Genomic DNA, 26,077 nt, shown 5'->3' with positions numbered 1-26,077 from the left:
GGGACAGAGAAGACAGATGGTTTGAAAGAGCCGTGTGAGTCCATCTACGCTAAGGTTGGGAAACAATCTCTTAACAGGTTAGAGCTCTCCTATCTAGCCTAAGTGCATGTACTGATGAAGCCTGCTCGATTGATGGGCGAAACCTTTTGTAGGACAAACGGAACAGTCTAGTTGCCATTGATTCAATGCCCTAAGAATGAAATAACCTGGATGAATAAAATATTCACAGGCATACTGATAAATATTCTATTTTGCTTACTTAACATTCGAGGGTCCAAACAACTACACCATATACACGTACACGCATGATAACGCATTAGAAAAGTTATTCCTCTGACTTATTATTTTTGTAAAGGCAGAATGTTTTTTACAGTTGTTGTATATAACTTTGTTGTGATACGGTGATATGCAAATGTTGTGGCCTCATGTTCTGGCCATTCATTGCTTCAGATGTTCTTCAGAATATTCAAACATGTTACCTCCTAAATGAGGAATTTATGTTTTTGTTTTTCCAGATTCCAAAGTGTATATCCCATCTTTTGATGGCACATCTTATTTGGAGCTGGAACCTCTCATAACCGTTCTCCAGTCCTCTGACACCAGCACTCATGTCAAGGACACCACCGTTATTCTCCATTTGACTCTGAAAACTCGATCTACACAGGGCACCATCCTCTACAGTGAGTACAGTCTAATTTTTATGTCTGAAAAAACTGGAGCACTGCGGCAAGCACAAATAAAACAGAAAAATATGCATTTCTGTACAATCCAATTAAGTTGATTGTGTTTAATATTGCTTTTTCTTTGAAGATATCCTTGCAAGTGCAAATTACCTAGTGTTTTTCATCGTTGTAATATTAATGTCCAAAGGGGGCTGCGTTCATCTGAACTCAAATCAGTACTCCAAGTAAAAAAAAATATATTTTTTAAATCCACCTTCAAAACTAAACTTTTCTAAATTCTATAACTGTAACTCTACAGCCTTTTAGTGGTAAAAGCTAAGTTGCCATTGTTGTTGTAATGCAGTAAGCATTGATCTGAATACTGATAAACTATAAGTGCCAGTGGTTTTTGTAAACAGCATCCCAGAAAGTTGTATTGGAGACATTGGGCTAATTTTTTATTAGTAGTAGTAGTAGTATTTGCCTTTAATAGTAATATTGGTGGCATCACAGTGGTCTTTTGTTAAGGATGCATGCCTCACAGTCAAAAGATGGGGGTTCGTTTGCACCAATTTCTTTCTGGTTTCTTCCCATACCCCGAAAGCAAATTAAGACTCCTAAATGCCCATATAGTGTGAATAGGAATGCGACTTGTTTTTTTATCTATGTGTGATCATACGGAGTTTTAACTAAAGCATTCTGATACAAAAAAATTATTTTTCTAGCAGGCCTAATACATTTTTATAATTATGTACTGTTTTACAAAAGAACCACCGAAGAACACATTCACTCCCATTCACTTGCAGTGTCCCTGAACGCACCTCGCATCCTCACGCAGCTGCGACATGCCTGCCATAAATGGTGCGGTTGCACTGATTCGGTTGACAAATACAGTTTTGATCCGCTGACATATGAATGGCTCCTATATAGTCTGTTCAGACGGGTTTTTCCTGTAAGTACCTAACAAAACTTGGCACTCTTGAATGAAAATGAACTTTTGTTCGAAAACAATTCTTTGATGGCAAATCACGGCATTCTCAGTTACGTTCATGAGGCAAAAATGAACTACGTTCCGTTCACGTTCGCACAAAATATGAACGAGTTCATGAACTTTCGTTCATTCAACTCGTTCAGGTACAACACTGATTGTGGGCTTCTTAACATCTGTTGCAAGCCTCTTTTTTTCTTCTCGTAGCTGAAGTTCCGGGTGCAATATGGGGTCAATGAGGCACATCTCATCTCATGGTATTTAACGATGGGTAATGCTTGTGCATCTCAGCATTGAGCAGGCCATTAATCCCCAACTACCACTTCCAAATCTTGCAAGGAGCCTCCAGCATATTTCAGTGTTGACAATCCCAGAAACTGTTTAAACCTGCGTCATGCAAGCAGTCGTCCGAGGCAGGGATTGACATAAGACTGAAATAATAATTCCACATTGGCATAGTTTTGTGATTTTGTTCCAAAAAATAAAAACGTTAACTATGAATTATTTCCTCTATCAAATGTTTAACTTCACTTGTTCATATTTGGTGGATTAAATTGGATGCTTTATTGATTTTGAAATTTTCTGAAGGTGTATGCAGGGGAGACGAATTTGGCAATTCTGTCGGGATGTTGAAAGGGATGCGTGACCTAAAATGTTTGGGAAAGGGTTTTTAAACCGTATGTTCACACAGCAGCGGAATGGAAAATGGATGGATAAATCACATCATGTTTATCCATCCATCCACCCATTTTCCGTACCGCTTATCCTCACTAGGGTCGTGGGCGTGCTGCAGCCTATCCCAGCTATTTACGTTTCAAATACAGATGACTGAACATGCGCACAAACTGCCGTGCATCCATTCATATGCAGGAAAAACAATTGTTTTCATTGAAACAATAACAGTGTCATTTTTAAGAACATGCACATTGATAGCTATGGTCAAAACAACACTTTTTTAAATTTGAAAATTGTCCCAAGATGGCAAATTTCTACCTTGACTGCAATAAACTCCAGTTATGATTCCTGGTGTGCTCCAACATTAGAAGAGAAGAACAGCTTTTCTTCTTCCTTCCCTTCCTTCCTTCCCTTCCATCCATATAAAGACCTTTTCTAACACGACCTCTCGGGACCGTAGATGAGCGTGTCTGAGTCCTTTGTCCGCCTTGTGTCTCCTCACCCCTCGCCGCCCCTTTCTTTGTCCTTCTACAGAGGAGGTCGAGGAGCACATCTGGAAACACCTTCCTGGCTGTGCTGATTAAAGATGATCACTTGTGTCTTGTTGCTATGGTTGCCCTCACAAGAATCTGTTTAGTTTTCTGGTTTAATGCATTTAACCAGCATTGAACTGTATGCCTATGAATGCAAATGTAGCTACAGTATGTACCGGTAATGCTTCATCTGGTAAGGAACCATATTTGATAACTAAACAAACCCCACGAGGCAATAGATGATGATTTCAGCGTGAATTCTCTTTTCTTCTTTTTTTTATTAAAAAAGGAAATATGACTCATAATGATAATAATGGAAAATGTCTGTAGACTCTTTCAAAGTACAACAATAAAATATCAGCAAAATTAATGTGTTCCAGGTATAAACAAAATTAAATCATAAAAAATCAAAAAAGACAGTACAAATACTTTTTTTAAATAACATTTTAGCATTTTCATTTTTTCATGTAACTATAAAAAGAAGTTACTCAAGTAACTAAAGTGGTACTAAACTTTAAGCACCTTGTCTTCGATGACTAGTGCTTTTGGCAATAAGTTGTTAGTTTTATATATACCATTTTCCTCTATAGCTTCTCATTAAACCCTTGTGGAAGAATGTAAAACACACAAAATAGAAAATACTAATTTAGGGTTGTATCAACTGAGCTTTTTGTCTCGCTATGTTTTTGTTTTGGTCTCTGGATTTTTTTCTGTTGGTCAAGTCGTTCATTGGTCAAACTGTCGTTTCATGTCGACTAGTTGCTAATCATGAGTGTGTCACCTTGATTAATTTAAATTGTCTTCTATTTGTGAATGAACAGTTTTGTTAAGTGAGGGGCAGCCAGGGAAGGGGAAGAAAAGCAGGATCCAGCAGGATTTTGAACAACTTTTCGGCTCGCATTATCAAAGTGGAAGGAGAGCGGGAATTATTCCAGCACACACCAGGAGCTCGGTGATTATTGACAAACACAGCAAATGCCCACCAAGCAGAATCCGCTGCTGTGGTGGGCCCAGAATAAATTAGGACAGATTTCCCCATTTGGCCAAGTTGCGCAAACGTTACCTGGCTGCCCTGGTGATAAGCACACCGAGCGAGAGAATTTCTTTCTCTAACTGGAAATACCAGCAAGCCACAGCTGGCTTCACCCAGCCCATGTCAAGTCGACGTCGACTTAACTTTCATCACATTAGTGTCGACTGTGAAAAATCTGAAGTTGTCTAAGCCCTCGTACTAATAATATCAGTGGTGGGAATTAGCAAAGCACAAATACAGTACTTTCTTACCGGACATAAATACATTTTTCAGGTTTCTGTACTTTACTACAAGATTTATTTTTCTGAAAACGTTTTTTCTTTTATGCCCTTAATTTCAAAACAGATATCAGTACTTTCCACTGTTTTAATTTTTATTTTTTTAACCTCAACAAATGAGGACACAACGCAAAAAAGATGTAAATAGAAAGAGGTGAAGGTGATTGATTGATTGATTGATTGATTGATTTGATTGTGGTCGTACAATGCAGGGGGAAAAGGGACAGCAGCGACATGAAGGAATGCGAACCAAGGAGAATTAACTTTGACGGCAACAGATTTGGAGATGCAAGATATTCCTCATCCGTGGCCTTATTTAAGAGAATTGTTTGATGTTGTTGGCTCCAAGAATGATTTGTGCTGAATGCCTTGTGTCTTGTACCGGCCTAAAAACCACAAGATTCTGGTGTTAAAATTCTGTCGAATCTGAAAAAACACAATTAAGGTGTAAATTTTCAGTTATCATTAGCTAATTTGGAGTTTTTTGTTGTTTTTTGGTTTTAACTTTTGCTAGGTTTTTTGCTGGCACGGTTGGCGACTGGCTAGCACATCTGCCTCGCAGTTCTGGGGACCGGGGTTCAAATCCCGGCCCCACCTGTGTAGAGTTGGCATGTTCTCCCCGTGCCTGGTTGGGCACTCCGGTTTCCTCCTACATCCCAAAAACATGCCTGGTAGGTTGATTGAAGACTCTAAATTGCCCATAGGTGTGAATGTGAGTGTGAATGGTTGTTTGTTTCTATATGGCCTGTGATTGGCTGGCGACCAGTTCAGGGTGTACCCCACCTCCGCCCGAAGTTAGCTGGGATAGGCTCCAGCAGCCTGCGACCCTAGTGAGGATAATTGGAAAAGAAAATGGATGGATGGATGGATGGATAGGTTTTTACACAAGTATTTGTTCTTTGACTTAAGTACAGAGTATGAGTACTTTTGCCACCTCTGAATACTACTGAAGCAATTTATTTTCCATCGATTGCATGGTGGCTTTGAAAATGTGGTTAAAGGCTGCAGAATTCTACATTAGCAAGCTGTTTGTGGTGTCACATCAAATATAGAAAAAGCAAAACTAGTGAAGGGGAATTGGTCATAGTTAACTTTCTAGGTGCTCACAAGCAGAAAAGGATTAGTGATGACGTATCCTTTTATGAAACTTGTCATTTAATATGAAGACCATTCAGTTGTGTGATTTTAGAGGGTAACCTGAAAATTGTGTCTCATCTGTCACTATTGCGGGGAACTGTGGCAGCGGCAGTGTAAATGATGTGGGACTTGTGTTTCCAAACCTACAGAACAAAACAAATAAATAAAACCAAACAAACCAATCTACGGACAAAGGCAGGAGTTGCTTGCTGATGGAGTGAAGGCAGCAAGGATTGAGCTGACCCTTAACATTAACAATGTCCACATTGTCCTCCCAGCTCTTTTGCTCCCTACACCTGCTCACCCATGTATACACTCTATCTTTTGTAGCACAGGGACATTCTGATGGGTAGGCCAGACATCACGGTGCAGAGCCTCGTAACAATAGAGCATTGTTTTGGGGTCACTCAATTTCTGGTCACTTTTCGGAGGGTTGAGAAAGTTTGAGCCATGTAAAATGAGTATGATTTATCTAGCTGTGTGCTGTGCAAAATTCTTGGGCTAAGACTTTTCTTTTTGGAATCATTTTAACATTGAAGAAAAAAAGTTAAACGCAGGACAGACGCGGGCATTAGTAGTTATTGTCTCTCATGAGAGAGAGATTGGATTTATCGTCATCCATCTTTTCTTTTTTTTCGCACAGAACACAGGTCGCAGATTTATTGTTATTATGGTCAAATTGTTTGTGTCCGGAACAGTAATTGAGACATTCTAATGACGTTATTATAACTTTTTCTTACAGAGTGAATAACATTCAAAAGACAGTTACCAACTTAAGCCAACCATTTCATTTTAACTGACCTCATTATTCGAACCGGAATGGTTTATTGACAAGGTACAGTAAGTTATGGTAGGGGTGAAAAGTATTTGGACATTTGACAATTGTAAGTCAAAAGGAGGCACGGTGGACAACTGGTTAGAGCGTATGCTCACAGTTCTGAGGAGCGGGGTTCAATCCCTGGCCCCGCCTGTGTGGAGTTTGCGTGTTCTCCTCGTACCTGCATGGGTTTTCTCCAGGCACTCCGGTTTCCTCCCACATCCCAAAAACATGCATGGTAGGTTAATTGAAGTCTCTAAATTGCCCGTAGGTGTGAATGTGAGTGCGAATAGTTGTTTGTTTGTATGTGCCCTGCGATTGGCTGGCAACCAGTTCAGGGTGTACCCCGCCTCCTGCCCGATGATAGCTGGGATAGGTTCCAGCACCCCCGCGACCCTAGTGAGGAGAAGCGGCTCAGAAAATGGATGGATGGATGGAAGTCAAAAATATATATATTTGGATGAAAATAATTTGCAGTCAATGAGTGAACTAGATGTTTTACCAGGCCTTCAATGCAGCCGTCTTCACTTGTTGCTTGTTTATGACTCTTCACCATTGTCTTTGGTAAGTGAAGACCATGATCTATTGGCTTCAATTAGAGACGCACTGACTTGGTGATTGAAGGAATTTTATTTCTGAAATGAGTTTCATTAAAGTATTCAAAATCATGTTTTTATTTTGAATGATGTCAATTTTCCAAATACTATTAAGCTGCTGAAATTGGATGTGTTTTCCATAAAATGGCTGTAATTTATAAATGGGAAATGCCACATCTTAAAGCTTAGTTTGCACTTCAATCATGTTTCAATCCCATTGTGGAGGTGTATAAAGAAAATCATCAAATCAATGTCCAAATATTTGTGGACCGTACATTACAAACAACTGAAATCCTGGTGGGATACACTGTGGTCATCTACGATGAATTTTTAGGTACGGCTCCACTCCATTTAGGATTTCGATAGGCGGGTTCCTGCAACTTTGCACTGATTTTTTGTTTCCTTTTGTGTGTGTGTGTGTGTGTGTTTTATCATAGTTAACATTTGTTTTGCATACTCTTGGAAAGGGTTCTGCAATCCATTTCCCTGCAATATATATGTATGTGAGAAATAAGTGTTGTGTAAAGGGAGGTCACACTAAATGCTTGCCACATCCATCCATCCATCCATTTTCTGAGCCGCTTTTCCTCACTAGGGTCGCGGGCGTGCTGGAGCCTATCCCAGCTATCATCGGGTTGCCAGCCAATCGCAGGGCACATACAAACAAACAACCATTCGCACTCACAGTCACACCTACGGGCAATTTAGAGTTGTCAATTAACCTACCACGCATGTTTTTGGGATGTGGGAGGAAACCGGAGTGCCCGGAGAAAACCCACGCAGGCACGGCGAGAACATGCAAACTCCACACAGGGAGGGCCGGGGATTGAACCCCGGTCCTCAGAACTGTGAGGCAGACGCTCTAACCAGTCGTCCACCCACCGTGCCGCCTGCTTGCCACATTAGCAATTTAAAATTTTTAGTTTGCAAACTGTATTCTAAGTAATTTTATAGTGAATTGTTTATCCAGTATATGATATAACAACATTTGTAAGATAAATAATTTTCACAATGTTGTAAATTCTATTTGGAATAGCTATGAATGAAAGTTGCAACACGTCCCCAATAGAAATAAAATGCAAAGATGCAGGTGAGCTCAAAAGGCATGTCTGTTGCGCATCGTCTTGCCCTGATGATTGCAGCCACCCTGATCCTGCAAGGCTGTTGTGACTGCACAGCGAGGCAGTTGCAAGTCCACCAGAACTCTAACCTCGATGGATTGCGTGGTGATTACCCGTGAATGATTCCGCCCCAGACAGGCACAGACATCACAACATTCATCTCAGAGCAGTAATCTAGATTAACCTCTTATCCGTGACATCCCCGTCCAGTTCATGGCTCTCATTTACATTTACCGAGTCATTATGCATGGCACTACAGCACAGGGCATCTTCTCCAACATGATCAAAATATTTATTTTCTGGTGCCACTAAAAGGGAGAAGCAGCAATTAGCTTCTAAAAAAAAACTTTTCAAAATGCCATTTTTAGAATCAAAAGGTCGCATTGCACACAAAATGATGGCACATTTTTTATTTTGCCAGGGAGATGTTTTCAGTCCACTTTGTGTTGGACACTATTATCCCAAAAGTAATAAACCGGTTAGTTGGCATGGTGATAGGGCCACAGAAGAAACTATTAGATTCTGGACAACGTTTAATCATGTATCACTGCTGGAAATTTAGAATTTAAAGGAAAATCTTCATTTGCTACATACTTTGTATTGTGCATTACTGCCACCCAAAGATTTAAAATGGAAAATATTCAATAACAACTTTGTTTGGTTTTGTTTTTAATTAGCAAGACTAAACACATTCTTAGTATGTGTATTTCCCTGTGGGGAACCAGGATTTTTACATGTTATTTATTCATGAATATTGATGACAACCGTCATTGAAATGCAGGAGGTGGATATCTGTGAAAGTGTCAAATTTGGTGCGTATCCAAATTAAGATTACTCAGCCTTGGTGGTGTTCTGTGCTCTGATGATTGCTTTTTTAATTTTCTTATTGAAAGCTTTGAAATAAATGCACTTGTTATTAGGATATTGTAAAGGCAATCTAGGAATCTTTGACATACAACTCAATCCACTTTTAGTGCCCTCCTTTATTGGTGGAGGCTACAATGCTAGTTAAGCTATTTAGGATGCTTTGAGGCAGTTGCATTATTAAACTGTCGTCCATTCCGCCGGGTAGTAATAGCTTGACTCTCCCATCTCTAAGCAGACATTGTCCTTCTACGAAGGGCTGCTGAGTGTATTATTTTTTGACTTAAGTTTTTGTAACTAAGGAGCTATTAATTAGCATGGTCCAGATCAACAACTAATATGGCTTTTAAGACCAAATATACAGTTATTTGTTTGCTTAAAATAACATCTCCAAAATCATTTGGATGCTACGCTAAACCAGAATTAGGAGAAAAGTGTTGCGCTGTTGTTGCCATGGCGACCCCAGTTCACCTATTACACTAGTATATTACATTAATAGACCAGCCAAGAGACTTATAGTGACATTAAATGTATTATTAATCAGTTAGTTTGTTTAATTAAAATTAATGCATGTATAGGCAATTAGGCTACAGCATGTATATAAAATTTACTGCTGTTTGTTTGTATTGTTGACACTGGGTTAACAATAATTGACACTTCATCAATGACTGGCAGTTAATTTCCCCCACCCCCACCATCCTATAATTATTTGTAACTGCTATTTGAAATAAGCTTTGAGAAGGTGTACTTCAAAGGTTGATTCTCTTGTTATGAGAATCGAAAAACCATTCGGAATAAGAGTATGGCAGTGTCGGTGAACAGCACAGGTGGGGGTGGAGTAGCCAAATATTATACTCAAGTCACAGTACTGTTACTTTATTCTGTCATTCATCTTCCGTTCCGCTTATCTTCACTAGGGTCGCGGGCGTGCTGAAACTCATCCCAGCAATCTTCCGGCGAGAGGCAGGGTACACCCTGAACTGGTCGCCAGCAAATCGCAGGGCACAGATAAACAAACAACCATTCACGCACACATTCACACCAAAGGGCAATTTAAAGTCTTCAATTAACCTACCATGCATGTTTTTGGGATGTGGGAGGAAACCGGAGTGCCCGGAGAAAACCCACGCAGGCACGGGGAAAACATGCAAACTCCACACAGGCGGGGCCGGGAATTCAACCGGGGTCCGCACAACTGTGAGGCTGACGCTCTAACCAGTCGTTCACCGTGCATATATATATATATATATATATATATATATATATATATATATATATATATATATATATATATATATATATATATATATATATATATACACACACACACACACACACACACACACACACACACACACAAGCCAGGACCAAAATAATAAACAGAGATGAGTTTTGAATGAATTTTCTTGTATTTGTTCCCAAATGGAAAAAAAAACATAATATCTTAGTGGGATTTATGTAAAGTTATTGTGCATGATACTTGTGCCGGTGTTAAGGAACACCCGCTGAGGCCAGTGGTGTATATTCACATTATTTTTCATGTTGGAACTTCAAAAAGTGAAACAAAAAAGTTACTTTTGTGCAGAGAATTACATCTCATAAGGAAGCGCCAGGAGGAGGGCTTCATTGCGATCAGATATGATCACTGTTAATTAGATCGTGTCAAACGACCCTAATTGTTTCACCTTCAGCCTGTCAAGACTCACCACCTCATTTATCATCTGCCACCAGTCATCTGGCCTCTTTGATTTTAAGATAGCCCTCATTTCAGTCTCCACAGATTTTCTCATAGATTAGTCTGAAAAATAATGACTACTCTGATGACACGCCATTCTTTCATCATTCTGCTCACAAGAAAAGGTTTGAGGATTGAATTGAATGCTGTAATTCCTAATTATATTGAGTTATTTTTGCTCACCGTGATATTTTTCCACACTGTTTACCTTCTACTGCATGCAGAAGCCAGGAAAGGGCTATGATTTTGGTCATGGAAAGAGATGGATGTTCACAAAGCATACAGAGGGCACATTGCCTTTTATCTAGTAATGCTTCCTGGCTTATGGCACAGCATTATTCTCACATCAGAGGATAGCGACTGAAAAAAAACTCCAGAGATCAAACAGACAAAGTTAATAAGAAGAGAACCAAAAGACATGCATTGAGATGCAAAGAATCTCTCTGCCAGACCTGGTCCTTCTTACTTGCCTCCTCCTTTGCTTCCCTGAAGCAAACATGTATGTCTCCCAATGGGCTTCAATTGTCAGTTTTAGCAGAGAATCCAAGGCGGTGGGGTGAGAAAGATAGAGGGCGAGGAAGGGAGAGCAGAATAACAGGACCATGGGGATGGCAGCAACAAAGTCCTCAATGTGGGAAAAATGGAAAATAAAAGGATGGGAAACTGTTGACAAAGTAAATAATAATCGTTGACAGATAAATAATGGCAGGAGCATAAAAATTGTTTCCAGTGAATACTTAAGTTTTTTTGTTTTTGAAGGATGTTGCTTCAGAGAATCATTGCCCTCATGATTGTGTCGTCTACAAAATTATGCTCTAGGGTGGGGGTGACTGTATTTTGGTTCTCAAAAAAAAAAAAAAGAGGATGGATTTGTTTATTTATTTTTAATGGTGGGGGGTGAATTGAAGTATGAAAATTTCAATACATGAATGGCCTAAACCAGCGGTTCTCCATTGGTCAGTCTTCGGGACACATTATTCCTCCTAATAAACAAGCTTCAAAACGGTGAAAAATGGAGACGTTCTCTCAGCTCTCAGAGCCTGTGGACATGTCCGCTTGAATACGCTGAAAACACGGCCTGATAAACTTTCAGCTGTCAATCACAAATGTTCATACGCATACTGTATGCCTACACATGGCAATATGTTTGATCCGCAAAAATATATCTGCTTAAAGCCTCCGGTGGCTGGAATAAATACCACCGAGTCGTCACGTGGCTTTTTTATGGCGCTATGAGAGGCACTAGCCGCAAGCTAGCTCGCGGGCTAACAGACTTCCAGATGTTGTAAACCAGTCCAATGTGTCATCACCTCGCTCCTGAGTCATGTCGCCATGAATTGTGACGTAAAACGGAATGTTGCCAATCAAAGAAGCGAAACATACTGATGAACAAGAAAGTATACATCAATAAAAACATAAATGTCTTACCTAATATAATTTTTTTGTATAAAACGGGATTCCCCAGACAGCAAGAAGTATTTTCCAAAGCAAGTATTTTTATTGACAGCATCGCCATTTTCCAATACTTCCGTCTCCAGTCCCTTTGGCAAAACTCAGCAAAGATCGGGTCATACATGCAATTGTTGTTGTTATAAATGGCTGGATTGATGTTGCGTACAGTATGTGTTGAAATTATCGGAGCACACCCCATACAATGTGACCAAAACTTGTCGATGCCGCATCTTTTTTTCTATGTGTGGTGTCTGTCAGGGATAAAAAATCTTTTGAGATTTTAAAAGATTGTGTGTACCAGGCCTAAATGACTTAATTCAGCTCAGTAATGTGAAATATAAACAAAACAAGCCATTAAAAAGTTCTAATATTTTTGTGTGTTGCGAAATTTTATAGTAGTAGGAGCAGCAACAGTTGCAGTAGACACACTCGCATGTTCATTACCTGGATTTTCCCTTGCTGCTTTTTATTCATCTAACTGAAGTAATGAGTGAACTATGCATAATGTGCCAAGTGTGTTGTTTGTGGAGTCTGATCAGTATGCAATTAAATTTGTGCAAAGTCTGAATTAACTTTAAAATGTAAAATTTTTTTCTACGCTATTTTTTTTTTTCATCTTTCTTGCGTGTAGTCTCCTATAAAGCAATGCTCTCGGCGCTCTCATCTCTCCCTTGCTATTTCATCGGAGAGGAGGAGTCGTACAGAAGCCTGTGGATTATCTGAACATGATTTCCCTTCTGCAGTCCGTTCAGATAATATGTCACAGTTAAGAGCCTCACTGTCTCAGTTTATGATGAGGAAGACCTCCAAGTCAGCTTATAACAGGCATTATCTGACTCCAGTATTACGCTAAGCGTAGTCTATCTGTGACAAAAAGATGGGGGATTTTCGGGATGCCCGTCTTATCCTGGAAGAATTGTTGAGTGCTGTCATATCAGTAGCCATGCAGGCGCGAAACAACAAGCTCAGCTTTTGCACCAATTCCTGTCACCCATTTACATTCTTTCTCACTGCCATCACTTCACCACGAATGGCCAGAGTATTACAAAGACATATGGTACTGTATTGTGTCTCTACGGCCCACACCTATTTGTCCAAACTCTTCTAGCCTGGACAATTATTCAAAGCGCTTTGGCTCAGTCTTTGCCGTCATGATGAAATCAAAGTGGTCAACACTGCTTGTTGCCTCGATGTTGCCTTATGACCTCTTGTGCAATTTTCCTTGATGGAATCAGAGGTTTATTAGGGTCCCCTCACAGTGGCACAGCGATCGCTCTTTCGTTCACACAGAGACAAGTGCATTCTAATATCTTCTTAGGTTAGATGTGCAGGATTAGAATGCATCTCCTTTCCTTCACCTTGCTGTAGATCCTATGAGCTTGTGTTGGGGGATAAGCACTGTAGTTTCCGGTACCCCAACCCCGCCCCCCAACCCCGGCTGTACTGCTCAGCAGTAGACTCTCCCACTGTGGTATGACGTAAATGAGTCTGGAAATTGAGTACCAAAAAAAAGTAGAGAGAAATGCATACATTTCTGGACTGGGTCACTGTTATATACAACTTGTGATGCAGCTTGGTTATAGATAGTTTCAAGATGGAGTGTGGTATCTCAAGAATTTAGAATTATGCTGACCAAAAAGTCATACTGTACGTTGCAGTAAATTGACATCTTTCTGAAATTACTTGAAAAGCTTCCAAGTTGCCTAACCTTAACTCCATTTGTACTTTCTAATTCTGCCAAAGCTAATTAGTTACTTAGCAGGCTTGTTCAGGTTATCTGGAAGACAAATTTAACATATAACACCAGTAATTTGTGAGCGGTTTCCCAGGTCTAGGCATGTATTGACAAGAACTTGGTATTATTTATTTTTCAGCCCAGGATCAGAAGTTTAGTGGCACCTTCCTTCACGTGTTCCTTCAAGACGGCAGTCCTGTTGCTGAGCTTGGATGTGGCAGTGAACATGTTCTCAATGTGGCCACCAGCCAGACCATCAATAATAACGAATGGATGTCAATGACAATTCGGTAAGACTCACTTCTTTCTCCAATTACAGTAGTAAGGGAAGTATTTACGGTACTTGTTACTTGATGTCTGTTAGACATATTGTTATGTTTGATTTTCAAGGTAAAATAGAATATTTTAAAGCCTCTACCAGCAAATGAGCTAAACACTGGGGTGATTAACATTTTAAAGTGCCTCTGTATAAACCTTTGGGAACTCTAAGGGTTGAAATAAATATATGAATGCACAAAGAAATCAGCTGCAAAAGGAAACAAGTGGGAATATTTTTTTCTTATTTTGCTAAAGGAGAATAGGAATATACAAATATTTGTATTATTCCCACAGTGCCCCACTATACTTAAAATGAAAATTTTAAGAAGGTTGATTTTATAATTATTTTGTTTTACCATGTCTACCTTAGTACTGTTCAGAGACGTAATCTGCAGTATTACAGAATCAAATCCTTAATTTAATGAATCAATGAGAACATGAACAATTAAAGCTAAAACTTAAGTCAGAATCTAAAAAAACAAATCAATGTAACAGAAATCTCAGTATTGGCAGGTCAATTGAAGTCAGAACTTACTAACAATTATATATATATTTTTTTTTTTACACCTATAGATGACTGAGTTTGTACGATTCATAATTTTAAAAAATGTCCCTCATAAGTCATACAAAACAGTTGGAACTGCATACTGACTGCCTGTACGTGTTTAACATTTTACATATGCAATGTGTATTACCTTTGCATTTTGCCTTTATTATCATGACAGTTATGTGACTGGACTGGACTTGGACCACAAAATTGGCCCTGGCATCACTAACTAGTTCCCTGAAGAAATTGATTTTGCTATTATCCCAAACTTAACTAATTATTCTCTCCCTCTTTCTCTCACTCTCTCTCTCTCTCTCGCTCCCTGTGTCTGTCTTTAAAAAGTTTGGCACGTCGTTAACTTTTAGGTCTCAGCCTCGACTCATATGCGACAAATGACAGCAGTTAAATGAAGGCAGCGCTATAACGCTCTGGATGAGACTATTTTAGCATCCAGTGTAGGGCATCTAAAGTCACTCTTTTTGCAGAAAATGTGGATCTTTTGGAGCGTATGCATGGTGTGGGTTTATTCAGCACAGCTCACACGTGAACATCATAGCTGCGATCTGCTCTCCAGGCACGACCAATCGACCCATGCATAATTCAGCAAGGATGTTTATTTTGGGAGCTGAAAATCAACAAGCAGTGTCATTATGTTATGATTATGGTCTGCCACTGCATCAACGCACAATCGTTCATGACCACATTGCGATGCATGTACAGTACTGTATATACTTGACACAGCTTTTTGTAAAAGTAGAAAGAAGGAGTTGCAGTCAAGACTTCAAACACTTTGACCTGCTGGACGGCAAGTAAAATGTATTAAATCTTAAAAGCAGGGGGCAGCAAATATACAGTGGTGCCAGCAGATTACAAGGGAAATTTGGTTTTCAGGGAGACAGCAGCAGATTTGTTTCACCAAATGTTGAAGCGTATCGATATGCATTTGCATGTCTGATCCAGATAGAAGTGATCACAACGTTTTAGTCTGAGTTTGTGGAGAGGAGAGGAGGGAAATTTTGCCACTGAGCTTTGCGTCCGTTTAGTCTTGCTCGTGGAGCAGTTGAATTCATATGCAAATGAGTACATGGCATCATGCCATTATGTTTGAGCAGTGATGACCTGCTTTTCTAGCATGAGAGTTAGCCTCACAGATTTAATCTTTTTTTTACACAGTTCAGTTCCTACTCATTTGACTGTAAATAACCAAATGACTAATTGCTCGATCTCACACAGCCTCAACTCCTTGCCTTTTGTTTTAAATATTTCCTATTTACGCAGGTAATCTCATTGTGGCTCAACTCTTGCATTCATGTGGCCCTATTCACCCATGTGCGTAAGAGGGGAAAGGCGGACCGTTGCGCAATTCTCTTGCTGCGCAGATTATACATCGATTTAGGTCTGTCATTTATACACCTTCATGCCAGATAAGCGTTATGGGTGGAGAGGCCCTAAAATGTGGGCGTTCCTTGTGAAATCTGGCCTTGTGCCATTTTCCCGTCGACTAAAGCACTTTTCCTCTTATGCGCTTTCGAGGTTGTCGTAAGTAAAGCACGCTGTGAAGGTGCAACATTATATTGCACTTGAAGTTTGGATGCAGTTACAACATACGGTACGTCACACGTGTTAATAGCATCATAAAAGAGACTTCCAGAAAGCTGCCAAGTGTATTTAAATTGCCGCTGTTCCAAAGTTGAACAGTTGAAAACTGTTTTTTCCTTTTAATTTTATTTCATTCTTTTTTTACTGCAGTCTTATCCAGTATGCCAACATTGGCATACATTTATACATTGCCGTGAAGGCTCAGCTCTCCAGCCAGGCCAGTCAACCCCTGACTGGTGCTTATAATTTCAATAATCTTTAGCAGGGTTGTAACGGCACATCAAATGAAATAAAGACTCCCGGTGCCAAACAAACACAGAATCAAAACCTGCACAAACCTGAAAAACAAAAAAAATTTTAAATCATAGTAGTACATAGTACTACAAACCAAATGTTTGTCATTGGCCAGCAATTACTGGTTGTATCAGACAAACAGGAAACAAGCACAACGTAACAAAATGCTGTGGCAAAGGTGATGAGCAAAGAACAATGACCATCGTTCATGGTCGATGGACGACCAAGTAGACTTTAAACAATTGATTTCCAACCTTTATGGAGCCAAGGCACATATTTTGTAATTGAAAAATCTCACAGTACACCAACAAACAAAAATGTCACAAAAAGTGACAATTATTAATTACTGTAAGTACTTCCTTCCATCTAATAAAAGAGAATGTATTTGTTCTGTCTGTCACTATGCCTCACTGGCATAAATAGATGAATAAAGATACATTATTTATTGGAAATATATAATTTTCTGGAGCAATTAAGTAACATTTTATAATTTCCCACATCACACCTGAAGAGCGCTCACGGCAGACTAATGTGCCCGGCACACTGGTTAAGAATCACTGCTTTTAAACAGAGAGAGAAATAAACAGAGCGGCAAAAAAACAGGATCAGAAAAGTGGTACCCAACCGTCAAGCGATAACAGTGTTTTACTTGTGTCATCTATTGTTTGAGAATATTGGCCGTAGCAGACATTTTTTCATTTGTTTACGATCCTCGGCTACAACTGTGAGGGGCGACTGCGCTTCAATGTTCCCGACTGTCATTAAAAGACAACCTTTTGGACTTCTTTAGATAGAACCAGCTCGTTGACGAGAACAAACGAAGAAGACACCCCCAAATTACAACTACATTTATCGTGAAGATTTGTGGGTGAGTTGTATTCTTAATCATTTGTTTTTTATTTGTTTCTATGCTGGTCCATCAAAATAGGTTGATGTGAAACTGGTCCGTAGTGCAAAAAGGGTTGGGGACTGCTGATCTAGAAAACGGTAGGCACCTCCCCTGTTTTATTGATAGACGTCCTAAAATTAAACAGGCCCCACGTTGTGTGCTCGGAACACCCTGTCGGATGTTGTAGTCAATGATATTGGGGCACCATAAGGGACTGTCCTATTTCCGTTTCTGTTCACATTGTACAACTCGCATTTCAAATGCAACTCTAGATCATGCCACATGCAGAAGTCCTCCGATGACTCTGCGGTGGTGAGGTGCAACAAGGGTGGACAGGAGATGGTGGACAATTTGGTGAGCTGGTGCAGCAGAAATCATCTTGGGCTACAGTATATTCTCCCACTCGCACCTTAGACCTTTGTTACACGCCTGGGCTTTCACTCCCATCCAGACTTCTGACTCACCAATCGCACATAAAATGGGATTGAACGTGAAAATGCCAGAGGTATGATTCACTGACAGCTGAGGCTGGCTTAAAATAATGGAAACATGGACTTTTACTGAGACTTTTGAATGTCATTTAAATCCATGACGGAGATAAAGCACACTTCAAATTTGAAAATACCTTACACCAGCGGATATGTTGTCGACCAGTCAGGACGTGGGGACTGGTCCAGCTGGCGGCTACAATTACACCTGAAAGGACAGCATGTTTGTATTATTCTTTTTAAAATAAATCCAATATAAGTAATTAAATCAGAATACGGTGTTATGACTACATGTATGTTTGGAGGTCAAGCAATAAAAATAGTGGTGTTCCTGCCAGTCTATAGATCAGCGGTCCCGAGCCCTTTTTTCACCACGGGGTAACTTAAACGTGGACATATTTCGACGGACCTGCATGAAAACAAATGATTAAATATAAAACTCACCATTGTGCCATTACGATGACTGTAGTTGTTGCAATGGTGGGAGTCCTGTGCTTTCAATAAACCAAAAATGTCAAAGGCGTCTTTCAATGCCAGTACACGACCGCATGGACCACTTTTGAAGCCACTTATCCTCGCAGCCGTAGGTGAAAAAAATTCTGCTTTGCAGATATTCTCTGCCAGTAAATATCACCACTGAAATACTTACAGTGCCTTTTTGCTCAGCTCAATAAAAGTACACGTTCCACTATTTTCATACTTCCTCACTTCTCAGTGAATCATACCCCTATGGTGTTTCCCTGGTGTTTCCCAGCTTATACACTGTGGTTGTGTCAGAATTTTAGATGAGATGATACGCATACATGAAAACAGAGTCCAGACACGTAAAAATGGACCTATGCAACAATGGGAGAATATGGCCCACGATGCATGTTTGGAGAGATGAGGCATCTTATCTAAGCACAGCCATCCAATTTCATCAATTTTCTATACTGCTTCTGCGCTTATCCTGTTGAGGGTCGCAGGGAGCTTGGCCTATCTCAGTTGTCTTTGAGTGAAAGGTTGACTACACCCTGGACTGGTCGCCAGTCAATCATAGGGGACATATAGAGACAGACAACCATTTACACCAGGGGTGTCAAACTCATTATAGTTCAGGGGCCACATAAAGCCTAATTTGATGCCAACCAACCATTCGCACTCACAGTCACGCCTACGGGCAATTTAAAGTCTCCAATTAATGCATGTTTTTGGGATGTGGGAGGAATCCGGAGTGCCCGGAAAAAACCCACGCAGGCACGAGAAGAACATGCAAACTCCACACAGGCGGGGCCGGGGATTGAACCCGGGTCCTCAGAACTGTGCGGCTGACGCTCTAACCAGTCGTCCACCGTGCCGCAGTTACAGTTCATTCAATTGATATTTATTCATTTATATATTTACGTCCCTAATAAAATGCTATTTACTCACGTCATCAGTGGTATCAGGATGGTTTGTTCTCTCCACCTCTTACATTATAAATTGTTGCAATTCGTCCATCCTCATTGTAAAAAAAAAAAAAAAAAAAAAAAACCTGGTGTGCCCTGTCCTGTTTGCTTACTATATACTGTGGGTCCGAATGGTGTGGTCCGTGAAAAGAATGACTAAATAACTCAACCCGTTTTGTCATTAAAATGTTGGATTCACATCCCACCATAAAATGTTGGATTCACATCCCATCAAGCGCTGCTAAGAAAAAGGCTATTTCCTTTCTTTGCTGTTTATCCATCCTAGGCTGTTTTGTGCTGCAGTTTTTATAATGACATAATTGCTCCCACAAGTAGTTGGAAGGATGAGTGCAAATCAACACATTAAACAACTTGGAGGGTCTATTTAAATGACATTAAAAGCCCTCTGGTGGGTGATCTACACAGCTGCTGCACCTGCTCTGAGGTTTGCAAGTTTCCTTCTATTCTATCAACACAGTTTTGGTGGAAAACTACATTTTCTAAAGTTCTTATTTTCATTTGTCCTCACCAAAATCTCATTAAGAATTCTCTTTATTCTGTCAAGGATTTGGCAGTGTGTTGTGGCAGTTAATATACTGTACTTACACTAAAATGGTGATACATGCAGGAAAGATAGAAACCTGTTTTTGCTTAGCCTTCTGTGTTGAAAATGTTAATACAACTACTTGTGTTTCTTTAGGTGCACTAACAATGGCAAATTCAGATTGAAATAATGCAACAATACATGCGGGGTGTATACCATTAAAGAATTCATAGAGCGGAAAAACAGGAGATTGCGTTTAACATTAGCTGTGTTTGTACCATATTTCCAATTGAAGAGCAACATGCACATGCCAATCTGCACAACGACATTTCCTTGTCAAAGGATGGTGAACTGCAGGTTTGTGGCAGATGGCATTTTTCAAATTTATTTCATAATATTTAATTAGGCGGCACGGTACCCCACTGGTTGGAGCGTCTGCCTCACAGTTCTGAGGACCGGGGTTCAATCCCCAGCCCCGCCTGTGTGGAGTTTGCATGTTCTCACCATGCCTGCGTGGGTTTTCTCTGGGCACTCCGGTTTCCTCCCACATCCCAAAAACATGCGTGATAGGTTAATTGACAACTCTGAATTGCCCGTAGGTGTGAATGTGAGTGCGAATGGTTGTTTGTTTGAATGTGCCCTGCGATTGGCTGGGAACCTGCCCGATGATAGCTGGGATAGGCTCCAGCACGCCCGCGACCCTAGTGAGGAGAAAATGCATGGATGGAATATTTCATTATCTTTTTCTTTTGTTGTCACTATGCAGAAAATCGCTGTCACAGCTAACTATTTAAATGTCAGTAATATTGGATACATCACTGTCAATGATGGAATGTTTTTGTGCTTGATTTGGTGTTTGTATATTTCTATTATTGCGTATATTGGTCAAATACAAATGTAATTGATTTAGGAGAAAAGAATAAGCCGGAAGTGACGCTTGACGTTTATCGTATTTTTTTTTTAATTGTTAAAATCAAACTAATGTCTTGAAAAGGGCTCCACGTCATTCTTTATAAGTATAAAATTTAGGAAAAATTACGAGATCAAACTCGTAATCTGAAGGTTGCTACATTTTGAGTTCTAGATGACAGAGGTTTACTGAAACACGCACACAAAATACAACCAAGATTGGACTTTTATTGTATATTTAATTACATCTAAAAGGATCTAAAGGGGAATGCACAAAAGGGGTCTAACTAAAGAAAGAAAATAACACTAATAACGGTTAAAAGGAGGAAAATCGGGATACGAAAAGGGGAATAGAACATCGTGTGTTGGACTAAAGTTGGAAACGTGAGCGTTTACTGTGTCCAGTGCGGACGGGAGAGAGAGAGAGGACAAAGTTGAGATTTTGTCTGCAGCTAGTCATTTCCGCGAAATTATTAGGCACTAATATTGTTGTCTGTCAAAGTTGCCGTGTTTCCTCACGACCGTAAATTCAAGATGGTGGGTGGTAGTCTCTCTCTGGAAGTGACTTAGGAAGCAAGGCAACAGATTTGCTTGCAGACAAAAAACATGTAGAAAAATAAAGCCCAATAAAAGTGGCTGGTCGTCACGCCTTCTTGGGAGAACTGGACGGCTCTCTTCTTGCCCCGTTTAGTGGCTCACTGGCAATTGCAGAGCGAACCCGCTTGGCTGGGAGCGTACCTGGTACTTTCGTATTAGCTGCTCTGATCGCTTAGCGGAGGCCCACGGTTAGACTGGGAAGCCATGTCGGTTCTATCCCGGCTTGCGGTTACCAAGCCATGTCCCCGCACAAAAGAAAGGGGAACGGGCGAGATGCCAGCAAGACAAGGAGGAAAACCACAAGACTAGAGTGAGAAGGTGTGAGTTTAGAGTTAAATACCCAAGAGGCGGGGTGTGGGCAAGAGGGATTGCCGATTTGGAGAAGACCACACTCATCAGCCTGAAACGTGTCTACAAATTTGATCAAATGGGTTTAAAATCATATTAATCTAAAACACTCCCAACTTTGTACTCTCACACATAGAATCATTGTTTAAACTTTGGCAGATCGGTTGCTTATTGTTCAATACAACATTTTGTCCTGTTTGATTTCAAATCACAAGGAACAGTTTTCCAAATCTTGCAGAGGACCTGTAAAACTAACAATGGTGACACAGACACCAAGGCGTACATTTGGAATATTTCTACTGAGTTTGTAAGATATCAAAACGGACATTTTATCTTCCGTTAACAAACATCAAAGGTGAGTCCACAGGTTTGAGCTTGCAGTTCCTCTCAACGTCAGTGGGTGGCGCCTTATGTGCCTGTTTGAATATTAACCAAATAGTCTTCTTGAAGGGAGGGTCCCTCAACCTTTTGGTCGGGGAAGGAGGAATTAAGATTTGACGGGAAGCTGCTAATTAGGTTAATGTCCACTTGCCGTACACCAGGCATTCTCCTAATGGCCGTCTCACAGCAGGGCAGCATGGAGGAATGAGGTTATCAAGTGGTTGGGAGTCCCTGTGGCACCTCCAATTGCGGGAGCATATCCGCTACACTATTCAAGCATATTGTTTATTGGGCTAAATGTTTACAACCTCTGACATGTCTTCATCAAAATTCGTATAGTCATAAGTGCAACGTGGTCCACAAACCCCTCCAACCTTTTAAAGTTACTTTTTTATGTAAAAATAACACATTTGGGATTTTATTAAATATTTCAAAAGACGGGGAGGGGGGGGGGAATAGTGGTAGCAATGAAAATAGTGGTTATAATTTCGAGAAAAAAAAATATTGGGATTTGCAATTGACTCTCTACCTTAGTGCTTCACTCGCTTTCCTCTACAAGGTGTGCACGCCCTTCCCCTATCCATTTAAAAGTCAAGTGTCAAACTTAAGGACCTTTCCAGTGTATAAACAAACCGACATTACTGTCGTCAAAGAGCATCCACATACCCCATAACCAACTGTAAATAATTAGTACCCACATCAGCATGTTCCACCACACAGGGGTGTCGCTATCTTTTCAAAGGTGGGCGAGGGCGGAGGGACAACAGGTTCAGGAGCCAACATTTATAAGCAAATGATCAGCCTTTTGCATTTAACTGCTCCTCTCCATAGTGGTCAAAGTCTGTCAGACTCCAGCTGAGGGAAAACACAATAACAGTAAAGCAGAACAGGACAAATCATTAAATGTCAAATGGTAACAACAAACACAAAAATGCATTAAAACATAATTCTTGGCAGTAAGCTTTTTGAACACAAAATGGTCAAAAGGTTTTGAAGTGTTTTTTTTAAATAATATTTCAAAAAGTTCCACTCCTCTGATTTTTAACCTCTCAAATGTGAATACCTTCTTATTCCTTTAGAGTCCATCATGAAAGTAAACCAGTTGTCTTTGTGTTTTAAGCAAAACAAGACATTCGTGGACATCACTTTTGTCTGATCAACATTTTTGGCTATCGTCTGACATGTTTTGAATTGAATACAACACCAGTCATTCGCAAACTTAAAGAGTGCCCGTACCCAATTTGAAACCTGAAAATCCGCTTAAGCCCATCAAAACCTTGAAATGTGAGACTTGGATCCACAGAACCAGAATAAGAGTATGTGAACATGGGGATATAAAAATGCTAATTAATAATCAGTCCAATTCACTCATTCTGAACTTTAATATGACCATCTTTTTAGCCATCAACATAAATAATTAAAATATTGCATTTCTGAGGCCCAGGGTTAGAATCTCACCTCTGGCCTTCCTGTTTGGGGTTTGCATGTTCTACCACACTACACCACTGTCGCCACTGGTGTACCTGACGGAGTTCAATGAACACGTTCAATGAACGAATTAGTTAATATTTTGGACGAACTTGAACTGACCTTAGTTCATTTTTGCCCATGAACGTTATTAAGAACTCGTTCATTCTGGCGTCAAAGAACGGTTTTCAAAGGAAAGTTCACTTTCATTCAAGAGTGCCAGATTTTTTCAAGGACCTCCAGGACGAAACCCGTCTGGGCACACTATATACGAGCCTTCATGTCGAGAATCAATGATGTATTTGGCAACCGCCATTCGTGTTTACATTCGGCAGGCACGTCGCAGCAGCCCGTGTGCGAGGTGTGTTCAGGGACACTGCAAAAATAGGAGTTAATGTGTTCTTTGGTTGTTTTGTAATGCAGTACCTCATTGTAAAAATGGATTATTAGGAAAGTTATCATTTGTATCAGAAAGCTTTAGTTAAAGCACTGTGTGATCACACTGTCATAATATTGAATTTATTTTGTTTTGTAATATAAGAATAAATGAGATAAAATATTTTGTCAATACAGTCAGTTAGAGCTGCAAGGAATGTAGTTATCGATGTCCTTTCACCATCGTTCCTGTCATACTGTGTTGCGTTTTTTTGTTTGCACATTAATGACAAAAATCCTGTTTTTGTTTTAATTCCTGATTTTAAAAAAAGAATAATAGCCTGTCAGCAACATTGCGGGAAAAAAGAACTATGATCTTGTTCATTTTTGGAATGGTGAACTTAGTTCCAAATGTTGAATTAACAACTACGAACTGAACTCCTTCATTTTTGAAACGGCGAACTGAACTTTCAACTAGTTCGCATAGAAAATGAACTTTCCCAACACTGGCCCGCCACTACCTAGAAACTAATCCTACACAAGCAATACCTCCGCAATTTAGTAGCAAAATATGCATAATGTGTTATTGACCTGTCCAGTACCCTCATGACATTGAACATGATAAGCGTCATAGAAATTGAATTGCTTGATGGATCGAACCACATATGCATTCACTGCAACCCTGAATCCAAAGCAACACATCACCCACATAAACCAATCCCACTATAACCTCGGATTATGGGAAAGTCAAAACTAAAGTAATCACCACTGTAATTAGTATCCCAGTGAATAATGGGCAGATCATTCCTTAATGTGGCATTTTAATTAGAAAAAGACAATTGATTACCATGTCTGGCTACAACAATTGGCAGAAGCCATTGTTTGGATTCTCCAAATGACTTTTAATCACTTCATGATTACTGAAGGAGTAGTACAGTATTTATTTTAGGTGGTCACCATGCTATGCAGTTGGTCTCCTAAATTTACATTCTGTGCCAGAATTTGTGAAATATTGGCCTTTTAGGGAGGAAATATGGCTAAACAGGGACCATCTCATTATTTTCTTTATTGCTATGTTTTGTTTAATGATTGCGCTATTCTAAAATGTCTTACAGTTTTATTTAAATTCCATTACAAATAAAAGGATTGTCTTTTGCCTGAACGTTTTCTTGAAAGAATGGTACACATAATTTCTGCCAGTATATTTGTAACTTTTTAGCACAACTGTTTCTTCTTGACACAAAGTGAGTTTTAAATCAATTTGCTTTCTACTGTGCACGTGACCTTAGTGCCAATCTGGACTTGTTGGTCTTGAGTTTTGCTGCCCGACAGCTTGCACATTTTTCGTCCATTTGTGAGTTGAGAAGTCACTGATGTTGGGCCTGAGAGAGGTCCTCATGGCTCACCATTTCTGTTCTATTACATCCCAAAAATGTGTTGTAGGGTTGTGGTGAAGTTCACTTGTTGTCCAGATTGTCTTGGTAATATATTTTGTTGATGTCTTGTTGAACTAAGGGATCAATGCAGTAGTTGATCTCACTGATTAATCAGATGATGAAGAGGTGTGTACTGAGACTTTTGTCCACATACTCTTGTCCCCCCCATATAACATTTATTGAAGCAGCCACAGCAGCAACTCTAGACTGCTCCCCTACAAAATTCCGTCCACGTCTTTATCTTCCTACATTGTAGTAAAGTTCTTACCACTTGCAGTACATTGTACAACTACATATACCAAAGGCAATGCTGCAGTGCAGCAATATGATGGAGTCACTGCACCACAACAGTCAGTGAAGTATTTAGCCTGCATGTCGATGAAGTTTTAGTGGTAACATCTCCACCTAACTGTAGTTAATACTCTAGTATTCCAGTAAGTTAGGAGCTCTGTCGTGGTATAATTCAGAATAATACATGATCATTAATAGAAGTTCAATCTGGTGAATTGATTTTACAAGTGGGAATGTAACAGGTGCAGGCTGTCTTCCATGTACATTTAATGCATATGACCCACTTACACTCAATGCTCACAGGTACAGTATGAAACTCCACTGAGCACAGTTGCTCTTCCCACAGACAGAGAGAGGTGCTAAGTGAGCTGCAAAATATGAATTCACCACTAACAGGTTCCACATTATGGTGTGCTTCTTGTAAGGTTATGAAATATGATTAGAATAATAAGCCTTCATCAGCTCCTGGGAAGTGTTGCAAAGACTTTGCACGCGATGTTTTACTGCCATCTGTCGCCAAGGCCTTTCAGATGTTTTATGC

At 39.9% G+C, this 26,077-nt stretch overlaps 1 protein-coding gene across 10 annotated transcripts in view; it reads left to right on the top strand.

Annotated features, from left to right (window-relative positions):
- Window positions 1-26,077, top strand: part of eys (eyes shut homolog) — a 259,849-nt gene that overhangs the window by 187,828 nt on the left and 45,944 nt on the right. For all 10 annotated transcript variants that reach the window (XM_061690335.1, XM_061690334.1, XM_061690329.1 and 7 more), the window contains 2 exons: window positions 516-680; window positions 13,766-13,916. In XM_061690335.1, coding sequence (XP_061546319.1) covers window positions 516-680; window positions 13,766-13,916 — 316 coding nt within the window. The remainder of the gene's footprint in view (window positions 1-515; window positions 681-13,765; window positions 13,917-26,077) is intronic.

This window comes from Phycodurus eques, chromosome 11, assembly GCF_024500275.1.
Source record: "Phycodurus eques isolate BA_2022a chromosome 11, UOR_Pequ_1.1, whole genome shotgun sequence".
Taxonomy (NCBI): Eukaryota; Metazoa; Chordata; class Actinopteri; order Syngnathiformes; family Syngnathidae; genus Phycodurus; species Phycodurus eques.
Note: the sequence above shows the minus strand (reverse complement) of the source record. Positions and strands in the feature narration are given on the sequence as shown.